This window comes from Otolemur garnettii, unplaced genomic scaffold, assembly GCF_000181295.1.
Source record: "Otolemur garnettii isolate 467f Iridium unplaced genomic scaffold, OtoGar3 scaffold00110, whole genome shotgun sequence".
NCBI lineage: Eukaryota > Metazoa > Chordata > Mammalia > Primates > Galagidae > Otolemur > Otolemur garnettii.
This window is the reverse complement of record NW_003852505.1, coordinates 2,932,737-2,954,987: the sequence shown is the minus strand read 5'-3', so window position 1 is coordinate 2,954,987 and position 22,251 is coordinate 2,932,737. Positions and strand designations below refer to the sequence as shown.

Sequence of the window (22,251 nt, the reverse complement as noted above, 5' to 3'; positions counted from 1 at the left end):
CACAGCAACCTCCATCTCCTGGGCTTAAGCGATTCTCCTGCCTCCACCTCCCAAGTAGCTGGGACTACAGGTGCCCGCCACAATGCCCAGCTATTTTTTGGTTGTAGTTGTCATTGTTGTTTGACAGGCCCAGGGTTGGATTTGAACCCACCAGCTCTGGTGTATGTGGCTGGCGCCTTAGCCGCTTGAGCTTCAGGCACCAAGCCTAATTAGATCTTTCAAAATGTTCATGGCACACCTAAGATCTTCTCACGGCTGTGGCTCACCAATTGAAAATCACTGACACAGAGGGAAGGAAGAAGTTTGAGAGGAGGTAGTCTATGACAGTGTGGTATTTTGTTTATCATTGACAGGAATTGGCTGAACACAATAGAGTATGGAAGAGAGGTGGCCACCAGGAGTGATGGCCGCTGTGGGAAGCTGAGCCACTGGGGCTGGGGGTGGGGGATCTCAGAGCAGTAGGCGGAACCTTACTATATTCCAGACAGCAGGCTAGACATTGAGACTATGAAGATGAATAAGACAGTGATGAGTCACCCATTTAGGAGTCATCTAGACCAAATCCTGGAGGCTGATTGGCTGTTTTGGCTGGTCTGATCCATGCACCTCTTCAGAGACTCAGCAAGACAGTGGCAGTGGCAGTAAGATAGGCACTAGAGATTCAGGGTGGAAAAAGCCAAAAGATGTACCCTTTTCTTCCCTGCTTTGATCCCTTCTGCAAAGCAAAAAGAAATGGAGTTTAAAAGTTACGTAATGGTGAAAAAAAATGAAGCATCACCATGATCAGATCATTTGAACCAGCCAATCATCCAGAAATTCATTGGATAAACCTAGGGGATGCATCTCCCACCGTCACTCCGTATTCGTCAAGAACCTTCTAAGGATCTTTATAAGCAAGAGATTCCTTGATGTTATTACCTTTCAGAACAATGTTGGCTCAGAGGGATCAGAGGAAGAAAGAAAGGACTATATTTTTAGATTTTTCTGTGGGGCTCCAGAAATACCCTGCACCTGGATCTCTCCTCTGTATGCAGCTCTCAGAATCTACAATTCTTAGGTTTTTGTTATTTTTTTAAAAAGCTATTTTCCCTTTCTCTACTAGGGGGATCTTTCAGAAAGGCTCAAGTCAGAGGCTGCTGGAGGTAGGAGGTATTGGTTGGGGCCAGATCCTCCTTTGATCATGTTCCCTTCTGGTAGTAGTGTCTGAAAACTCCCTGCCCTGGGCCCAGATAATGAGCCTCTTCTAACCTGAAGGGAGGCAGCCCCTCAGGTGGAGAGGCAGTAGGCAGACAGCAATGAGAGCAGAGGCAGGGCTGAAGTTCAGCTGACCTAGTTAGAGCAGACAGAGGCTATAGGGGTAGCAGAGATGGCTTAGGAGTAGGTGGGACCAGGGAGAGAGGGAAGCTTCCAAGTGAGCCAGGCCCAGGACAAGGAGGAATAGAGTCATGACTGTTGTTCAAAAAGCCCTGGCAAGACTTAGGGGCCACCTAGGGGAGCTGTGCTTGGAGACTCAGTGAGCTGGGGGTGCATGTGTACCTGTGTGGTGGGTGTGTGCAGGAGGATCTTTACCAGATTTTGCCTGAATATTTAGATTTTAAAGTCATAACCTTGGAGGAATTGAGAGCCAGAAAAATATCTGGACCTCAGGGGAGCCAAGTGGGGAGCTCCACTAAACCCAACAAGAATGAGCAAGATCCCCAGAGCGTTCTGACAAGGTTCCCCAGCAGTGGCTCAAGGAGTGGGGCTACCCACAGTGTAACATATTAGGCACCATGAGGGCAGATACAGGAAGCAAAACTATGAGCCCAGCCTAGAGCAAAAGCAGCCCAGGTTGGGACCCCTCAGGGGACAGAGAAGTGCCCTTCCCAGGCCCTGCCCTGCCCGGGGACACAGTCTCTGTTTGAGAGAATACTAATCCTTGTGAAGCAACAGTAAACAATCCAATGCCACATTTTTTTGTTAAGCCCCTGGGTCACAGAAGCCATTTCCGGTGTATGTGGAGAAGGCTGTAGGAGGGAGGTGGATGTTAAACCGAGCCCTGAGGTCTGGGAGGGCAGGATTGGGATGAGGAGAGAGAAATCGGCATTCCAGAGTGAAGGCACACATGTAAACGTAAGTGTGGCTCAGGCGGGGACCAACATGAGGTGACCAGGCTGACAAGATTAGAGGCCCACTGAAGGGAGACAGAAAAATCCAGCTAGGGGAGAGTCAGCATCTTGGAAATATGTCAACAGCCAAGATTTGAAAGCTTTTCTCGATTCCTCCCGTTAGCTACAAGCCCATCGTGGAATTCATCGATGCGCAGTTTGAGGCCTACCTGCAGGAGGAGCTGAAGATTCGAAGAGTGTTGCACACCTACCATGACTCCCGAATCCACGCCTGCTTGTATTTCATCGCCCCAACGGGTCATTCCCTGAAGTCTCTGGACCTGGTGACAATGAAGAAGCTGGACAGTAAGGTATGGAGATAGGGCAGGGGCACAGGTGGGCAGGAGGCAGAGCAAGCTGGGCTCCCTCTTCCTCATTTCCTGTGCAAAGTAGATCCCCTCCCTCATTCCCTGCCCCTCTCTAAAGAGGGTATTGTTGATCCAGCACCTGTGTCATATGTTTTGTGATCTGTTTTCCCAGCATTAGGAATGGGTTTTCCCTGAGCTGTCGTTCTGCCCTGATCTCTCTTGGGAATAAGGGTAGATGCAAGCAAGATGGCTATCCAGGTCTAGGGGTCTAGGCTTTGGCAACAGAACGGTGTTTTGTCTTTGTTCCAATATGAACTGGCCTGTGCTGGAATCAAACATGCAAACTTGACTTTGAAAATTATTATTGGAAAAAATTATTATTGGGAACACCTGTTCCTGTGTTGTGGCTGGAGTAGTGTTTCTCAGCCTAGCAGAGTGGCCACTGCAGGTTGAGACCTTTTCATGAGAAACAAAGCTCTCCTAAAAATACATACGTAAAATGAAAGTTATCATTCGTATTATCCATAATGATTTTTATAATAGCAGTTAACATCTCTTAAACTCTCATTGTATACCAATTTTGTGAGGGAAACACTATTATTATCCCGGTTTTATGAAAGAGAACACTGATGCTCGGAGAGGTTAAGTGACTTGCCCATTGTCATATAGCTACTGGTAGAACTTAGATTCAAACCCAGATCTGTGGCACTATGTTTTGTTGTTGTTGTTTTCTGAAACAGAGTCTTACTTTGCCACCCTCAGTAGAGTGCTGTGGCAAGGCAGCTCACGGCAACCTTAAACTCTTGGGCTCAAGTGATTCTCTTGCTTTAGCCTCCCAAGTAGGTACAGTCGCCCACCACATGCCCGGCTATTTTTAGAGACGGGGTCTCACTCTTGCTCAGGCTGGTCTCAAACCTGGAGCTCAGGCAGTCCACTCGCCTCGGTCTCTCAGTGTGCTAGGATTATAGGCATGAGCCACCACGCCCAGCCTTTGTGGTACTATGTTATGTTGCCTCCAGGCCTGAGAAAAATAGCTGTGGGAATCAGGCATGTCCTACTTTAACAAAAACTGGAAAGTGCAAATCCTACCCCACGTCTAAATTAGACAGTGTTAAAGGATTGTTTGCTGCACAAAAGAATTAACCACAGGATTCTTCAAAAGGCCTAATTACTAGTACATTTTTCTCTTAATGTTTAAGAAGACTGTAATGAATACTTCGTATGCATTATTTTATTTCATCATTCCAATAACCCAGTGTAGTGAATACTGTTATCATTCCCATTTTACATATGAGGAACCTGAAGCACAGAGGGTCAAGTGGCTTGCTCAAGGTCAGACAGCTTACAATCAGTCTGGGATTTGGACCTTGCTCTTTCTGACTCTAAGGTATTTTATTTTACAAAAATCTGATTTACATGCAGTCATTTAGTAGCACAGCCACTATAAAAACTAAATTTCAGCTATCATCAGAATAGGAGCAATTTTTCATTTTTCACAGCAGTGAGCTCACTGCCCAAGAATAATAGGCTGCTCTTGAAATGTTGCCATGTCCTGTATGCCCTGTACAGGGTAGCACTGAGCCAGGCGGCTAGAGGACTGGTGGGTGGGCTGGGTTAAATAAGCAGCCTTTGATATATGTTTATAGTATGCTGATAGGGACTTGGCAAAAGTGACAAGGAGAATTGGCTCTGCCTGCTGTTCCACCTTGGCAAGGGCTTGGGCTACTCACACCCCTGAAAGACTTCAAGGGAGGTGCCTCCAACATCCAGTCTTTCTTTGCATCAGCACCTGAACTCTGTGTGATATCAAGGAGCCACTCCTAAGCCAAAGTGCAAAGGAAGCAGGACTTCTGAGTCTAGAGCCCCCAGACTCCCCTTTCTGAGCCCTCGGTGTGAGCACTGCCCATGCCACCCATTGGAGTCTGCTGGCAGGAATGATTGTGCTCTCCATGTGACCCTGAGCCCAGGTGTGCTCTGTCTCATGAAGACATGTGCATTTCAAGTTTCTTTACCTTTTTGCTGTAAAAGCCTTGTTTCTGCTTGGAAATTTTCCAGGAATGGCTAAGTTTAGGGGGGTTGACCTTTAGGATGGCATTAGGCCATTCTCAGCACTGTCTCAAATTGGGCATATATACCTGCCCAATTGCTTCTTTGCCCAGAAACTAGTCATGAAACTCAGACAGTATAATGCTTTTTGTATAAGTCCCAGGTCAGATTGGTAACTGAGAGGGTCTTCTTCACCTGCCTAATTGGTTAATCAGTGTTTGCAGCCAGAAAGAGAGCCACGTGTGCATCCTCAGTGAGCACTGCCCCTTCCTTCCCTGCTGTATCCCAGGTGGGTTATCACACCTGGCTGGGGTTAGCCTGGCCTAGGTACGTTGGGACAATTTACTGTTAACAAGGAGCAGCCATCTCTCCTCCTGTCGACCACACATTTCCAGCTATCATCTCTGTGCTTTGAATCACCCGTACAGTGACCCTGATGCCAAGATGTCACTCACACAGCTTATCAACTGGATTTCAACCTGGTAGACAGCTCATGGCTTAGACTATAGAGTAAGGCTAACCTTGGATTTGAATACCAGTTCTGCTACTTACCTGCTCTGTGTTCTTGGACAAGTGACTCAACCTCTCTATGCCTCCATTTCTCATTGGTAAAATAATACCACCTCGGAGGGTTATTGCTAGGATTAATTGTGCTAATCCATATAAAGTACGTAGTTCAGTGCCCAGCACATTGTAAATACTATGTTGTTACTTATTACATTATTTGGCTACAGAGGTAGCCACTCCTCGACTGTTGCACTGGGCTGCTCACTCTGGTAGGTCCTAGGTCATGCTGCTGTCAGTTGCATGTTACTAACCATAACTGTACTTTGCTCCTCCTTTCCTTAGGTGAACATCATCCCCATCATTGCCAAATCAGATGCCATTTCTAAGAGTGAGCTAACAAAGTTCAAAATCAAAATCACCAGTGAGCTTGTCAGCAATGGGGTCCAGATCTATCAGTTCCCTACAGATGATGAGTCGGTGTCAGAGATCAATGGAACCATGAATGTGAGTAGGAGCACAGGGGCTCAACCTTCTGACCATTTGCTTTTTACTATTTTACCAAATAGCAGTAAAGCATTGTCACCATCTATCTTTGCATAGTCAACTCTTGATTATGTAAGTCCCAGGTATTTGTGAGTGAGAATCCAGAACAAAAACAGCCTTTCCTCCTAGTGGTGGCTGCTGCAAAGCCTCAGATGTGCAGAGATAATAGCCAGAGACAAAGGGAAAGGGAAGGCCAGCTTCAGGAAGAGCGTGGGACAGGGACTTCAGACCTCTTCCTTCACCCATCTCCTTGAACTCCTGCACTCTCATGGGACTGCAGGAAAGGCAAACAGTCTTTGTTTCTGAGCAAAACAATGTTGGGAGAGTTGATGCAGTGAAGGAAGAAAAGGCCGAAAAAGGTCACTGGCTTCAGAGACTCAGGGATAATCAGTACTCAGATAATCAAGCCATCTGCCTCTAGGAAGACAAATGGTTTGTAGCCTCTAATGTCGTTGGTGACTGGTGAGATGTTATTTTTCAATATCAAGGTTATGCTTTGCTTATTAAGTGTCAATGAATCAAAAACATTCTTGCCATCTTTCCTCTCCCTCCCCACTTCCCCCACTAGAGGCATGAGTAATAAAGAAGGCAGAGTCAACTGTCTCCTCATGCTTCTTTACAATGTGTTGATGCTGTTGCCTCGAAATAGTCAATGTTGTGATTTCAAGGAGACAGCTAATAGCTTTCAGAGAGCCTCTGCTTTGGGAGCAGATTTCTTTTTTCTCTATTGAGAGGCATCAGTTTTTCCTAATGACATAATGCCTGGGTACAGCCAAACTCAGGAAAACCTTGTAATAAAAGCCATTTTTAGAAAACTTTCCTGCTGCTGCTGCCCTCGAAGTTATCATTACGGCATCAGCTGCCACCTCCTATGAACTGGCCAGCAAATTAGCATAGCGGGGCAGCAAGCCATTGTCTCGCCTGACTTCCTGCCCATCAGTACACCCGAGATATGTTTGTTATTAGAAGTCCGTCATCATCTTTGACAAATCTAACTCAAAGGTAAGGCTTTGCAGATTGCGGTAGGTGGACATATATCCTCTGTGACTGGCCCTGGGCATGGAAAAACATAAAAAAGATTACCATTTGTCTTCATAAGCAGTCAGGGTGTTTTGATGGCAACTAGGCTGTGTTGTGATGAGAAAACCTGAAAGTGTGCCGAGCTTGCTGAAAAATGGGAGCCTGGAGAGAAATGTCTGGGTGTCACTGGCACTGATGTATGGAAGCACATAGTCACCTCGGGACATCAGCCTCCATAGATATCTTCCAAATGCCAATTCCCTAAGTCATCAAGCAGTTTTCAGGCTTGTGGTTTGCGGTGCTAAGAATAAATAGGGACTGAGATTGTTCAGCAGTCTCAGGGTGTCACACAAACTACATTGTGGATTAGGAGTGACAGTCATCCTGTGCTCTGTTCCCAGCTCGGCTGTGGGCTCCTGCTTGAGCCCAGGCTAGGCTCAGCTTCAAGGTTGGAAATTCCTCATGCTACAAAGCAGCAGTTCTCAAGCACACTGTTCTGGCTGTGAAGGGGTTATGGGTCCTTTGTTACCTGTAACAGTCTAAAGATTGCCAGTGTTTCACTTTGAAAAACTAAATTCAAGTGGATGCAGGGTTATCCCTATAATAATATCACTCACCACTCACTCCCTTACATTCCACCCTGCCTATTTGAGTGGGAAAGAGAGGCGTGGCCTCGCAGCCAGTGTGCCTGAAATTGGGAGTGCTTTATGTTACATGAACTGTGATGGAGAAAAGGTAGGATGTGCTGCTATAAAATAGGTACACCAAGATTGCTTAGCCTGCCTGTCACAGGAAGGTATCAAAAGTCTTAAAGTCTTCAGACAAGCTATGGTGTATAAAGCTGCAGCGTGGGAGAGACCTGGGCTTAGGTGGTAAGAGGAGAGGGTGTTGGCCTTTTCAATTCTGGATTTGAATTCTCCAGCTTCAGCCACCCAGCTAATTGGTATAGGAAGTGGATTAGAAGTGGAAGAAACCTCTTGCCTGAGTGGAGAAGTACGGTGTCCTGTCACTCACCGCGAGGGATTCTCCTGGGAGGAAATGAGAGTAATACGGTCTCAGCTACCCCACTGGCTTGTGGGTGGCTCTAGAAAACCTTTCAGGTGGACGGGGGCAAAAGAAGGGAGAGAGAAGTGTTGCTACATGTTGCTTTCAAATCTGTCGAGGTTGTAGACTTTAATATGAGAAATTGCTATGTTTACCTTTCAGGTGTTTTGAATGGTTCGGACTAGTGAATGGGCCCAATTACTTGACTAAGTTCAGTTGTTGGCCATTTATTCTAGGGTTTGGTCCCCACAAAGGCATTTGGCATTTGGGCCTAGTGAGCTGGTATCTGACCAGTGGAGTCACAGGGAGACCCCCCTCCCCTGCCCAGGCACAAGGTCATCCCTTATCCTGAAACAACAATGGTATCTCCATTGTTTGCATGGACTTTTGCAGAATTCACCAAAGGCTGACTTGAGAGCAAAACAGGTGATGGTCTTCATTGCCAGTAGGAGGCTAAATTGGGGGCAAACATGACTAGCAGTACAGCTGGGAAACGCTGTCCACCATGGGCAGAAGCCAAGTGCAGTCAGGATATTATCGGCAAATGAGGAATAAAGAGCTGGGACAGTATCTGTTTCACTGTGCTAAGGAGAACAATCATCTAGCCTCCCTACTAGAATGGAGGTGGTGGGATGAGAATAAAATGATTAATGTCACTTAGACCATCAAACCAAGAGGGCTGAGTGCAATGGCTCACGCTTCTAATCTTAGCACTTTGGATCAGTAGAGGCCAGGAATATAAGACTAGCCTGAGCAACATAGTGAGACCCTATCTCCCCCAAAATTAAAAAAATTAGCCGGGCTTGGTAGTAAGTGCCTGAAGTCCCAGTTATTCGGGAGAGTGAAGTAGGAGGATCACTTGAGCACAGGAATTCGAGAATACAGTGACCTATGATCATGCCACTGCATTCCAGCCTGGGTGACAGAGCAAGACCCCGTCTCTAAATTATAAATAAATAAAATGCACCAAGAGGAACTTAAGGAATACATGAAACAGTGTAGCACAAGAAGCGCTATCGTTTGGATGTGTCCCCTCTAAAATTCAAGTGTTGCCCATGTGATACTATTAAGAGGGAGGGCCTTTAAGAGGAGATTAGGTCATGAGGGCTCTTCATTAATGGGGTTAGGACCCTTTAAAAGAGACCTCAGGCAGCACTGGGCTACCTCTTGCCCTTCTGCCTTCTGCCATGTGAGGATGTAAGAAGAGGCCCTCACCAGAGCAGATTCTGTGCCTTGATCTTGGACTTCCCAGCCTCTAGATCTGTAAGAAATTTTTGTTCTTTATAAATTACTCAGTCTCAGGTAGTTTACTAAGGTAGTGAATCTGACAACAATAACCTCCCAAGAATAGGCTTGCTACTATCTCTTATTGGAGTTTTCTGAGACTGGGAATCTGCCATTGGAGGATACCACGTTAGAGGTGTAAGTGAGACAGTTGCACAGCCTCACCTTAGGAGCCTGTCCATGTTTTGGCAGTAACACTGCCTTGCTTATCAGAGTTTCTAGATGCACACATACAAAATGTCACCCCCGTCAGTCTCTTATAGGGACTTGAAAGACAAAAAAATCAGGAAGCCTGGTCTCGGATTTGAATCCCCTGGGGTAGGACCTAGAAGAATGGTTGAGGGGTCTTATCTTCTCCCTGCTCTGCTGGAATCCATTCTGGTTGTCATAGCCATCTGTCTCAAACGCACCAGGACAGAGGGCCAGAGCCTGGTCCCCATGACTTCCTGCCTGTCACAGTCAGCTGACTTCCAGAAGATGCCATGTAGCCAGGAGGCAAAGTGCAGGCCACCCTGTGTGGCTGGGGCAGGTTGGCAGGCAAAATTTCCCTCCTTGGAAATATCTAGACATGGGGGTCAGGGCAACTCGTTTAACCTTTCTGTATCCCAATTTCTCCAAATCATGAATGGTGTTTATAATCATTGCCGTATGAGGTTGTTGTGAGGGTTGAATGAAAGGAGAGCACTCAGAGATGCCCACCTTTACGTGCACTTAGCAGAACAGACTCTGGTCTGATACTAGTTGCAAAGTCTGTTTGGTAGAGGCCGACTTTTAGAGCAGGGGAGAAGCTAGAAGAATAAAATTACAGCAGTTTTGAGGAAGAAAGGAAGCAAGTGACCCTGTCATTCTGGCAATGTCTCTTGATGGTAAAAATAACAGGCCCAAGGGAATACTGACCTTTCTTTATGCCTTTATTTTCTTCTTGAGGTTTTTCCTCTTTTTTTTTTCCTTGAGCCCAGACAAGTACCTCCCACTTCTTAGGCCTTCCTCTTCCAACACTTCGGGGGAGAGCCCAGGATGAGCAAGAATGATACCATCTGACTTCCCTTCTCACTTCCTCCCTCAGTCTAGCCCTCTGAAGTCACTGCCTCTTCTGTGTTTTGTGGCTGAAGCTTTGAGGGTCTCCGCAGGGGAAACATTTTTCTGGAAAGTGTTTTGGGGTGGTTTTGAGGCTTCTGACATGTCTTAGGTCCCTGAGTGGGAAAGAATTATGCACAGATGACCCCCCACACACACAAAAAGCCAACTGGCAAAGGTTGGGAGATGCTCAGGCCCTTGGGCAGCATTTGCAGGAATTCATTGCTTCCCAAATGCTCTGTGTGTCTCATGCCCAGTTTCCCTATTGATCATTCCTTCACTAAAACTGGTGAGATATTCCCCACCTCCACCCCACACCCACCTTCCATATCCATACCTCTTCTTTCCTGTGTCCCTATTTTGGGGATGTCAATGGAGTGGGAGGGGATTTGGTGGTAGCTAAGAGGGGAGAGGGTGAAGGAAGAGCAGCTTCAGCTGGTAGATAAAAGCACCTTGGGGGATCAGTGTATATCCTGGAACTGAACTGATGAAATCCTGGGTTTGTCCCCAGTGCTGAAGGACATGCCCAGAGTCCAGAGCTAGAGAAGAAGGAAGAGGAAGGATTGGCTGTGAGATCAGTATGGAGATTAAGCAAACAAGCAACAGATTGGCTGTGGGTTTCCCAAATTGAACTGCATCTTATAATCTGGCTTTGCACAACCAGTTCCCCCCAGGGTTTAAAGTGCTCATGTCATCTGCTGCTTGAACCCCTCAAATGGGAGTAGCAGACCAGTAAGGGCTGGGCTTTGAAGTCAGCAACTGGGATTCCCCACCTAGCTCTGTTCCTTACTGTTGTGTTCCTGCTGGCAAGTCACTTAGACCTTCGGAACTCTGTCTCCCTGTCTATGATGTGGGATAATAAGATGCCCTACCTCCTAGTGTTGTCATAAAGGTTCAATGAGATAATACCATGTAAGCGCCTGGTACACATGCATAGAGCTTAATAAACAGCCACCACCTCCAGAACTGTTAGTACAATTGCTCCTACCTACTCAGTGATGACTTCTTTGACTCCCATCAAATTAGTGGTGCCCTCCTATGTATTCCTCCAGCCTTTGAACCTCTTTTCACAGCCTTGATCTTACTGTACAAGGTCTGACAATTAAGTTAACAAACTCACCTTAGAAAAAGTGCTGCATACCTCTGCTGAATATCACTATGGTCACCTTCAAAGTACTCCCTTTGGGAAGCTATGTAGTGATACTAGTGCCTAGTCTGCTCTTCAAAGCAAATTTAGAACTCTTCCCAGAGTGGCCATCAAAGCTGTCATCATATTACCTTTGATGTTCTGAATATCATCAAAATGTCTTCCTTCCAATATTTCCAATATTTTCTTTATCTTCAGGTAAAGAAAAAAGTCATTGAGGGCCAGATCAGTTGAGTAGGAAGGGTGTTCTGATATAGTTATTTGTGTACTGGCTAAAAACTCCCTCACAGACAGTGCTGTGTGAGCTGGTGCATTGTTGTGATGCAAGAGCCACAAGTTGTTGGCCAAGATTTTCAGTGAAGATTTTTCTGTTTCTTTATCAATGTTTACTTGGTCTGCTGTGCTTCTTATGGTTAGCTGACAATTTTAACACACAGTTTGATGAATTTTTGCAATATTGTTATTAGTTCTACTGGTTACTAGATTCTCTGACCTCTCATCAGCTTTCTTTTCTCTCACAAAAATGTTTAATACATTTGTATACTGATGTTTTCTTCATGGCATTATCCCCATAAACTTGGATTAACATGTCCCTGATTTCACTTCCACTCTTGCCAAGTTTAACAAGAAATTGAATGATTTTTTGTTGCTCTAATTCAAGCTCTGACATTCTTGTAACAGCACACAAAAACACACAACAGTAATGAACACCATGCTGCAAGATACCTCCACACGTTGACACAGACACGACTGTGAAACCCTAATATACTGAGGTTATGAAAACTTACCAAGTTGTTTGTACAGTGCTGCCAATATAAGTGCACAGTGGCAAGTTCAAGAACTTATTTGTCAGACCTCATATTGTCATAGCTAGCACGTCTTTCTCCTTCAGCAAACTGTGTATTCTCTGGGAGCAGTCTCTGTGTTTTTCAATATATTGTGTATTCTTCTTAATGCCTAGCATATAGTAGGAGCTCAGTAAATATTTGTAGAATGGCTGAGTGAGCAAATGGGTCAAAATATCTGATACCATGGCCTGTTTCTCCAAGCAGGCTAAGAAAGCTTGTTCCAGTAGACTTTTTACCTGTTGGGGTTAGTACTCAACCTCTGCTCTCCTGGTTTATAAATAATGTTTATTCCATGGTTCCATTTGGCCAGTGGTGACTCAGTACTCACAAGCTGGTCAGCTCCCTGCAGATCAGACCTTTGGGCATTTCCTAGGCCCCATGCTACCTAGAGGGGACGGCTCCCTCTCCTCTGGCCCACAAAGCTGGGGCCACCTCCTTGTTTCCCTGTAGGTACCAAGCTCATACCCCTGTTTGCACTTTGCCTTTCATTCCTCTCTCCTGTTCCCATAGCCCTACCACTGCCATTCAAGTACTGATTAATTACTTGCTTATATGCTGGGTACCAGACCATGTATTTGAACCCTTAGTCACATACTGCCTTACATGACATCAGGTATGTAATTTGGACTTCCCCAACAAGACTATAAGCTCTCAGGGGGGAAGGGAGTGTGTCTTCTAATTCTTCTGTCTCCCTTACAGCACCTGCAGCAGAACTCAGCACGGTCATGGGTAGATACTTGATGACTTGCCTTCTAGGCTCACAAGTTTAATGTGAGCTCTTGTTCCAGGGAAGGATGAGAGAAAGGACAGTACCACTCAGTCAGCCGCACGGCTGTAGCATGTACCTATTGTCAGGGCTCTCCTACTCTGGGAGGGAGGCAGTAATCCAAGCCCTCCGGCTCTCCTTTGTATCCTGTCTATCCACATGGAACCTTCATCTTCCAATGGCCATTCTCCTTAGCAGCAACTGTGAATAGCAATAGCTTGCTAATGTACATATCTGCTTATTATTCTGCTTATTTTTCCTCTTTGTCCATTCCCTATGCATTCAGTCATGTCATTGTTACCTTCTATTATGAATTTCTGAACAGCAGTAGCCTAGTCTAGGCCTCTTATCCTTAAACAGCTCAGGAGCTTTAATAAATGCCTCTTGATGGTGACAACAGTGAGGGACGTTGCAAGGGGAGGGCCTGAGACCCTGGAGATGAGTAGCAGTTGGATTGTGGGGTGCTCAGTGATTTTCCTCGGGAGTTCTCAGCTTTGGTTTGCCTTTGGTTTCAGGCCCACTTGCCATTTGCTGTCATTGGCAGCACTGAAGAACTGAAGATAGGCAACAAGATGATGAAGGCGCGACAGTATCCTTGGGGCACCGTGCAGGGTGAGTGAGTCTCCACAAGAGAGGTAACACTCAGGAAGCCTCTTTTGACTCTTTGCTTGCCCCCAGCTACTATAGGACAGGGCCCTAACTTGTCCCCAGTCTCTGTTCATTCAGCGTGGGTCTCAAATAGCCATAGGGATCACTAGCAGGCACACTCTGGCTCTAGGCATACCTAGATTCTTAATGCGAGCAAACTCCCTTTGTCTCTAAGGGAGAAAGCATTCCTAAAACAAAACCAAATGGACATGGAGCAAGGTAGCAAGGAGTGTGCAAAAAAAGCATGTATGTTTACCCAAGTGCACCAGGAGATGTACAAGAAAGTTCAGAGCAGTGTTGTTTGCAATGACAAAAAATTGGAAGCAATCCAGACATTGTAAAATATTCATATAGTAGAATATTATATAGCAAAAAAAAATGAACTATACTATAGTTACATCTATGTGAATGAATCTCAGAAACAATGTTGAGCTCAGTAAATCATAGAAGAATACATACTATAGGATTCCATTTGTATAAATTATAAAAGCAGGCAAAACTAGATATATATTTTCAGAAATTTACACATAAGTGGTAAAACAATAAAGAAAAACAAAGGAATGATAACCCCCAAAGTCAAGATAGTGGTTAAGAGTCATTGGGGTGGGGGAGGGATGAGATTGGGAAAGGGCTGGCCGGCAGGTTTAAGCCAGGTTGTAGAGACATTGTGTTAACACATTTCATGCACCCTTTTGTATGAATGATTTCACAATTTAGAAATAAGATGTACTGTACTGTATGTACACTTAAGAAAGTTCCTTTTGTGGTCTGCCTGACACATGTTACGTTACCCTCAGGGTTAGTTGATTCAATGGATAAAATAAGGCCTACAGGCAGCGCCTGCAGCTCAACGAGGTAGGGCGCTGGCCCCATATGCCGGAGGTAGTGGGTTCAAACCCAACCCCAGCCAAAAACTGTTTAAAAAAAAAAGACAAAGCATAGGACACTGCCATGTGTGGAAGGGGTCTCTGGTACTCAGAGTCTATAGCTATAAATGGGGCCATGGATTGCAGGGGCACTGTTTGAGAGGGTGGATGATTACCTGTACACTCATCCATATTTCTGGGCAAAGAACTGAAAGTGGGTGGTGAATTGTCCTTATCTCGTACAAAGGCTGCCATGTTTTAAGCCATGCTAGAGACCCACTGGTGATATCCAGATCCTCCCTAGGTAGAACAGGACTGCTTATCAGAGCTATGCTAAGTTTTGGTCTTTGCTGTTTGGAGCTTGGGATGCTCCACTATAAACATTTGCAAATGGTTTTTGGACCAACGTCCCCGAATAAATCTGTGGTCTGAGACATAGGTGCGATAAGGAGAAGCCAGCAGACGTGGTTCCAATAACTTCCTTCCTCTAACTTGGACTACCCCACACCTAACAAAAAAAGGGGGGTTTTGAAAGTTTTTCTTGTAAGTCTGAGAAATGAGACTGTGGGAATGAGAAAGAAGTTGTCTATTGCTTGGGCAGCTTACAGAGGTCATTCCTTCCAACTGACCACCCGAGATCACTGTCCAGAGACCGAAGAGGAGATGGCTTATAGCATAGTCCTGAGACATTGTCTTGCTGATGTAATTTTTTTTCTTTTTTTTTTTGAATGGTAACTATGTACATTAATGCACTTCTGGGGTACAGTGTGGGGTTTTCACATACAACTTGAAACATTTCCATCAAACTGGTTAACATAGCCTTCATGTCATTTTCTTATCGTGTTAAAACTTTCATATTCTACTCTTAGAAAGATTCACTTGTACCCTTGTAAAATAAACCACAGAAGTGATCCCTCCAATCACCCTCTCTCCACCCATTCCCCCCTCCTCTCTACTTCCCCCCTCCCCATATTCTTAGGCTGTTATTAGGTTATAGCTTTCATATGAAAGGTATAAATTAATTTCATAATAGGGGTGTGTACATTGATACTTTTTCTTCCATTCTTGTGATACTTTGCTAAGAAGAACATTTTCCAGCACTGATGCAATTTTTAATGTTAGCTTATGTTTTATGACAGTAGGGGCCTTTATTCCACGTGCAGTGAGTCTTAAGCACAGAGGGATTCTGTGAGCTGATCTGGGCTTTGGAAAGATTACTCTGACCACAAGGCAGCCTTCTGCAAATATGTCAGGCCCTGACACCCCAGACCCCTTCTCTGCCTCCGCTCCCCTCTGCCAGACTCTGCAAAACAGAATCTGGGGTGACTGTGCCTATTCATCTCAGACACTACTGTCCCTACATGGTCAGGCCAAATTGCACCATCTCACACAATTAAACCACACCTGTAGCCACCTTGACAGAGCACTGCTCGGGACCTGCTGGTCCATCCAGATATCAACTTTGCCATGACTTGGTCCACATCTGTTACTCTTGGCCACTGCCACCCAAAATGCAGACCTTTGCTACACACTCTTGAGGTGGGAACTTGCTCACTTGGGCCAGAAAGTGGGTTCCCCTTGCTTCTTGGCACCACCACCACTGTCAGACCACACTATTCACTCTAAAAAAAAATCCCCCCCCAAAGCCTCTGCCATCTAGAGGGGCCATGTCTGTGGTCCTCATCCCTCTTTGTCACTGTCATCTATTGATATCCTATTTTTTTCCCCTTAGTCTTTGGAGATGGTGTCACCTGGTCATAGCCTTTGCCTTTCCCCTACATTGCCTGGGTTTGAATCCTAACTCTACAACTTACTAGCTATGTAACCTTGCCTAACCTTATTGAGACCCTGCAAGGACTGTTCCCTTCTCTGCCTGATAAATTCCAATTCTTCCTTCTAGAGTTATCTTAGGTGTTGTCTCTTTGGTGAAGCCTTCACTCTCCCAGAAGTTCTTAGCCCCCACCCCCATTCTGAGTTGTCATTGCAACTCAGTTATCTCTCCATATTTTTGTAATTTTGAAGTATATTATATTTGAATCTATTCATCCACTGAACTGTAAGCTCCTGAGGGCAAGACTCCCTGACTTTGTTTCTGAGTTCCACATGCTTCACACAATTCTGGGAACAGAGATTCACAAATATACATTGACTGGTGGATGAATGTACATGTGTTATTGTCCCCAGAGTCATGCGGAATAAACATTCCCGTGAAGGTTCTGATTGCTGCATTTGGGTTGAGGTACTACTGAATGTCATCTTAGGTATTTTTATGGTATCACAGTTTTTCATTACTGCCATTTTGGTAACTTTTCATTTGCACTTTCGGTAGAAAAGCAAATTAGGATGTCAGCTGGCAGGTCCTTACATAGATTGCAAGGTGATATTGTTAGACATTTTGCCTTTCATTTCATCCCTTTCTGCTTCTGCTGGCCTTTTAATACCCCCAACCCTGCTGTGCAGTTGAAAATGAGGCCCACTGCGACTTTGTGAAGCTGCGGGAGATGCTGATTCGGGTCAACATGGAGGATCTGCGGGAGCAGACTCACACCCGGCACTATGAGCTATACCGCCGCTGTAAGCTGGAGGAGATGGGCTTCAAGGACACTGACCCTGACAGCAAACCCTTCAGGTACCACTCCCACCAGCCCAGGCCAACTCAGCGCCCCCAGGTGGTGTGGAAGGAAGCCTTGCCCCTGAACACCTCACAGGGGAGGTGAAACACAGGTGCTAACACCTAGAGGAGGGGGGTAACTCACATGCCAGTTCTGCTCACCTGTTTCCCTTTCTGCCTCTGCACACCTGCCAGGAGAGCTGTGGCAGGGCAGACCTGGAAGCCCTGCTGCCATGCTTACAAGGCCAAGGAAAGGGAGGAGGCCCAGGGAATCAACAAGGCTGGATATGCGTACACAAGCATGCACGTGGCAGCTCCCGTCACCTCCAGTGGAGGAAGACCCTGAGCTGGGGCCTTGTTCCATAGGGTGGCAGTTTGTAACTGTCCTCTGCCCCTCTTCATCAGGCTGCTGCTGCTCAGGCAGGCTTCCAGTCTGTTCTTGACCTATGTCCCCATTTTCAAAACCAGGAAGCAGATACATATTGATGAACTGCATTCTCTTCATTCACTGTTCTTAGTGTTTGCATTAAAGCGCAAATTTAGTTTTGACCACAGGATGTCAATAATCACAGGCATAGCCCTCAAATCAGAATCTAAGATGCTCTCAGAGAAGAGGAATATTTTTGAAAGCAGGTTGTTACTCAGATAGGAGCGATACACCAAGTAGAAGTGTCTGATCTATGTGTGTGACGTGTGACAGAAGCCCCACAGTCTAAGTGAGCACGTGGTGCTCTTTATTATGGTTTGGTCTCATTTTAAGAGATATCAGACGTTGATAAGTGCGTGAGGGAGATGTCTGCATGCTATGGTGGCTTTCAAATGGCCTCTGAGATCCCACAGTAGCTGCTCACAACTGAAACCTGGCCTGGGGACTGGCCTAGCCAGTCCTTTGGGGATGCCTGCTTCAGGAAGGACAGACTCACTCCTATACAGACCGCAGGCCAGCAGCCACCGCAGCCTCTCCTGTTCTTCTTCATTCCCGCCTGAAAGCATCTGTTTCCCTCACCTTCACCCTCTTCACTCCTTTTCTTCTGCCTTCTTTCCATTTTTCATGTTTGTAAACATTCTCATGCTGGGTGGCACCTGTGGCTCAGGGAGTGGGGTGCCAGTCCCATATACCGAGGGTGGCGGGTTCAAATCTGGCCCCGGTCAAACTGCAACAACAACAAAAAAAATAACTGGGCGTTGTGGTGGGTGCCTATAGTCCCAGCTACTTGGGAGGCTGAGGCAAGAGAATCGCCTAAGCCCAAGAGCTGGAGGTTGCTCTGAGCTGTGACGCCATGGTACTCTACTGAGGGTGACAAAGTCTCAAAAAAGATTTTTTTTTCTATGCTAAAAAAACTCTCCCTTAACTGTTCTTTCTCTGCCCTGGAAGAAGTCTGGCTCTGGCAAGAAGGAGAAAAATTTGTTCCATATTTTACTGGTTCTCCCCCCCCCATTTTTCTTTCTTTTGTTCATCAGGCCCAGGTGAGATTCGAACTTGCTGCCCCTGGTGTGTGGAGCCAGGGTGCTAACCACTGAGCGACAGCACCCAGTTTCCTGTCTTTCATTATCCCTCAACCTAGTGCAGTCTGACTCCTGCCTCCAGCATGCTCCGGAAACACCTCTCTCTAAGGCCAGCAACCTTGGACTTGAGGCCAATTCCAGCTTACTTGATCGCGACACCACCTTTGATACTATACTGCCTCCTTGAATACTCTGCCTTGGGCTTTTCTAGTGCTGGCCTGGCTGCTTTTATTCCCAAGTCTCTTGCCATTCCTTAGCCTCATTTGCAGGCTCATTTTCTTTAGCTTCCACCTTTAAATGTTGGTATTCCCCTAGGATTTTTTCTGAGGGCCTCTGCTCCTTTCTGTCTCTGTCCTCTTTGCAGCTGATTCTTTCTGCTCACAGCCCTAATTACCACCTGAAAGTAGATGACTTCCAAGCTGAAATCTTACTTTCAAGCTCTAAAGCCATTGACCCAACTGTATACTAGACATCTCTGCTCAGGCGTCCCATAAACTCAACCTGTCTGCAATCTCATTTATCTTCTTCTTTTAAACATACTCCTTCCCCAGTGTCCCCTGTTGTATTCCTGGCAGCACAGTGGCTGTTGGTCCTTTACCTGGTTGTCCAAGGCCTGAACGGGAATTATCTTTGAATTCTCCAAGTTCAAGGAGTTCTGCTTCCCTTCCTGTTCTTGCAGTTCCTATCAGCCTTTAACATTAAGATTCTGTCATTTCTGGGTGGCGCCTGTGGCTCAAAGGAGTAGGGTGCTGGCCCCATATGCTGGAGGTAGCAGATTCAAACCCAGCCCCAGCCAAAAACTGCAACAACAACAAAAAAAGATTCTGTCATTTCTTGTTGTTTTGGAAAGGCTATCCCGCACACAACAGCCAGAGTGGTCCAAATTGGATCTGGTGAGATTTCTTGCTTAAAACTATGCGGTGGTATATGTCTGATTTTTTTTTTTTTTTGAGATACAGTCTGACTTTGTCATCCTCGGTAGAGTGCTGTGGTGTCATGGCTCACAGCAACTTCAAACTCTTGGGCTCAAGCAATCGTTTGCCTCAGTCTCCCAAATAGCTAAGACTACAGGTGCCTGCCACAATGCCCGGCTGTTTTTAGAGATGGGGGTCTTGATCTGGCTCAGGCTGGTCTCAAACCTGTGAGCTCAGGCAATCCACCCTCCGCGGTCTCCCAGAGTGCTAGGGTTACAGGCGTGAGGCACCGTGCCTGGCCCTATGATTTTTTTTTAATATGGCGTCTGAAGCCCATTCTCCTCTGGCATGCTCAAGAATCTCATCTCCTGCTACTCCATGGCTTACATGGTGCTCCCCTCTAGTCATGTAGGGCCATGCCTGGCTCCCCAAGAATGATGTTCTCTCTCTACATGTGCTTTTACACACAGTGCCCTCCTTGGCACACTGTTGTCCCTCTTCACCAGGCTATCTCATGTTTCTTTAAAAATTAGCCAAGGTATCTCCCACTAGACCGTGAGTTCCTTGATGACCGCACGGTGGCTGTTGGCCCTAGAAGCTGAGTGACTAGCATTCTGTCAGTTAGCACTGGGTTGAGCACATAGTAACATCTCATCAGGAATCTGTGGAAATTATTAATGTGGTCAGTTTCAGACCTAGGGCCTGGCAATGTAGTGCAGAGGGAGGGCCCATGTAAAGAGACAGAAGCCCCAACTTCCAGCCCCAGATCTGCCTTTAACTAGCTGTGTGATCTTGAGCAAGTCACCTCACCTCTCTGGGCCTCAGTTTCTTCATGTATAAAACAAGAGTATAGAACCAGATGTTCTAAGTCTTTCCAGTTCCTCAGGGCTACCCCATCCCCTTCCAGAAGCCCTGTTCTTAATGCGGTCAAGTGCCAGGCTAGGTGCCCACCACTTTGTGCTTCTGTTTTATCAGCCAGCTCCCAATTGGGGGAGGGAGGAGATGGAACCCAGGGAAGATTATTGGCCAGTTTTCAGCAGATAGGAGCCATTCTAAAAGCAGAGGAATTAACCTGACCATGTTTGCAGTTTACAGGAGACATATGAGGCCAAAAGGAATGAGTTCCTAGGAGAGCTTCAGAAAAAAGAAGAGGAGATGAGACAGATGTTTGTCCAGAGAGTCAAGGAGAAAGAAGCAGAACTCAAGGAGGCAGAGAAAGAGGTAAATGTGAACCTGGGTGCCAGGCAGAAAGGGCAAGAGGGCTGTGCATGGCATGGAAGCTGACGACAGGGGCTTCCTTCTCAAGAGAGAGCAGCCAGTGGGAGCCTCCCAGCCTCTGGGCAGGTATAGGGCATAGTGTCTGTAGCCCTTTCTTGGCTGGCACAGATGGGGCTGTGAGGTTTTTTATTTTTTTGGTAGAAACAAGATCTTACTATGTTGCCCAGGTAGTCTTGAACTCCTGGCCTCAAGCGATCTTCCCACCTCAGCTTCCTAAAGTGCTGGGATTACAGGTATGAGCCATTACACCTGGGCTAGTTCTGTGTCTTCTTGATCTTTCATTCCCAAGGCTGAGATGTTTTCTCTTTCTGTGTCACTTAATTCTCCAGACCCTTGCCATCCCATACAGTAGCCATGTGTGACTATTTAATTCTTCTGAATGGTTTAAATTGTTTTCTTAATTGACAAACAACAACTGTCTATGGGGTGCAATGCAATGCTTTAATTTATATTTATATTGTGGAAAGATTAAATCAAGCTAATTATCAAATCCATCACCTCACATACTTATTTTTTTGTGATGAAAACATTTTAAAATCTACTCTTTTTGCAATTTTGAAATATACAATAAAATTAAAATCTCAGTTTCTCAGTCACATTAGCCCCATTTTAAAAGCTCAACCCTCATGTACCTCATGGCTGTCATACAGGGTGCCCATAAGGTTCGTGTGCAATTTACCATGCTAAATGATTTTAAATTGCACATGAGCTTTATGGACAGCCTATATCAAACAACACAGCTGTGGAACATTGCCATAGTCATAGAAAGTTTCCTTTACTGGGAAGCTACGGAGTCAAGCTCTTGAGGTCAGGTGTGGGGTGATTCTTTCGCTCTTCTCGGGAGTTTGGAGCTCAGTAGGGACGACTGATCCCTTTCTCTGATGGCTATGGGGAGAGATGGTCCCAGGTAGTCCTGAGCACTGTGCTGAAAACTACAACAGTGACAGCTGGAACATTTCCCCTTCTACTTGGATATCCTGTTCCGTTATGTTTTAAACATCTCTGCAGCTCTGGAATTGTAAAACTAAGGTTTGATGGTCCTATCTGGGCTTTTCATTGATTACGCTGTGTCTAGGCATGTGTGGTCCTCCATCCCATGGCCTTGCCTCCAAGGTCTCCCCTCCCAATTCACTTACTGCTGCCTGAGGTACAGTTTTGGTCATGTCAGCCACTGCTTCACCTCTCTGGGCCTCAAAACAAACCCTCAGCCTAACAGAAGGAAAGCACTTCATTACTTCCCAAGTCTGTACCACCTTGAAAGGTTATCACTAAAGCCAATGGCAAAGGTATTGATTTTGTATCAGTTTCATTCATAAAAAGAAAAATATCACCCAACACTTTTAGGAGAGGTGAAGGGGTTGCAAAGATAAATGAATAAAAGCACAATGAAGAAAAGTCAGGTTAAAGCACCTGATAGGCAGCCCGAGTGACACCCCCACCCCAAGTGACTAGTAAAAGCTGGTTTGTACAGCAATCTATCATTCACCACACCTTACTAAGTGACAGTTCCAAATACCTGTAGGATCCAGAGAATTTGCCTTCTTCATGGTGTGCTACAAGTGCTACAGAATCCTAAATTCTTTTTTTGAGACAGAGTTTGACTTTGTCACCCTCGGTAGAGTGCTGTGACATCACAGCTCACAGCAACCTCAAACTCTTGGGCTCAAGCGATTCTCTTGCCTCAGCCTCCC

General features: G+C 45.9%; 1 protein-coding gene across 4 annotated transcripts in view; it reads left to right on the top strand.

Annotated features, from left to right (window-relative positions):
- The window catches only part of SEPT6 (septin 6), a 76,128-nt gene that overhangs the window by 40,112 nt on the left and 13,765 nt on the right, over positions 1 to 22,251 (top strand). For all 4 annotated transcript variants that reach the window (XM_003796998.1, XM_012809660.2, XM_003796999.1 and 1 more), the window contains exons 4-8: positions 2,272 to 2,458; positions 5,351 to 5,512; positions 13,253 to 13,349; positions 16,712 to 16,880; positions 20,371 to 20,503. In XM_003796998.1, the coding sequence (XP_003797046.1) occupies positions 2,272 to 2,458; positions 5,351 to 5,512; positions 13,253 to 13,349; positions 16,712 to 16,880; positions 20,371 to 20,503 (748 nt within the window). The remainder of the gene's footprint in view (positions 1 to 2,271; positions 2,459 to 5,350; positions 5,513 to 13,252; positions 13,350 to 16,711; positions 16,881 to 20,370; positions 20,504 to 22,251) is intronic.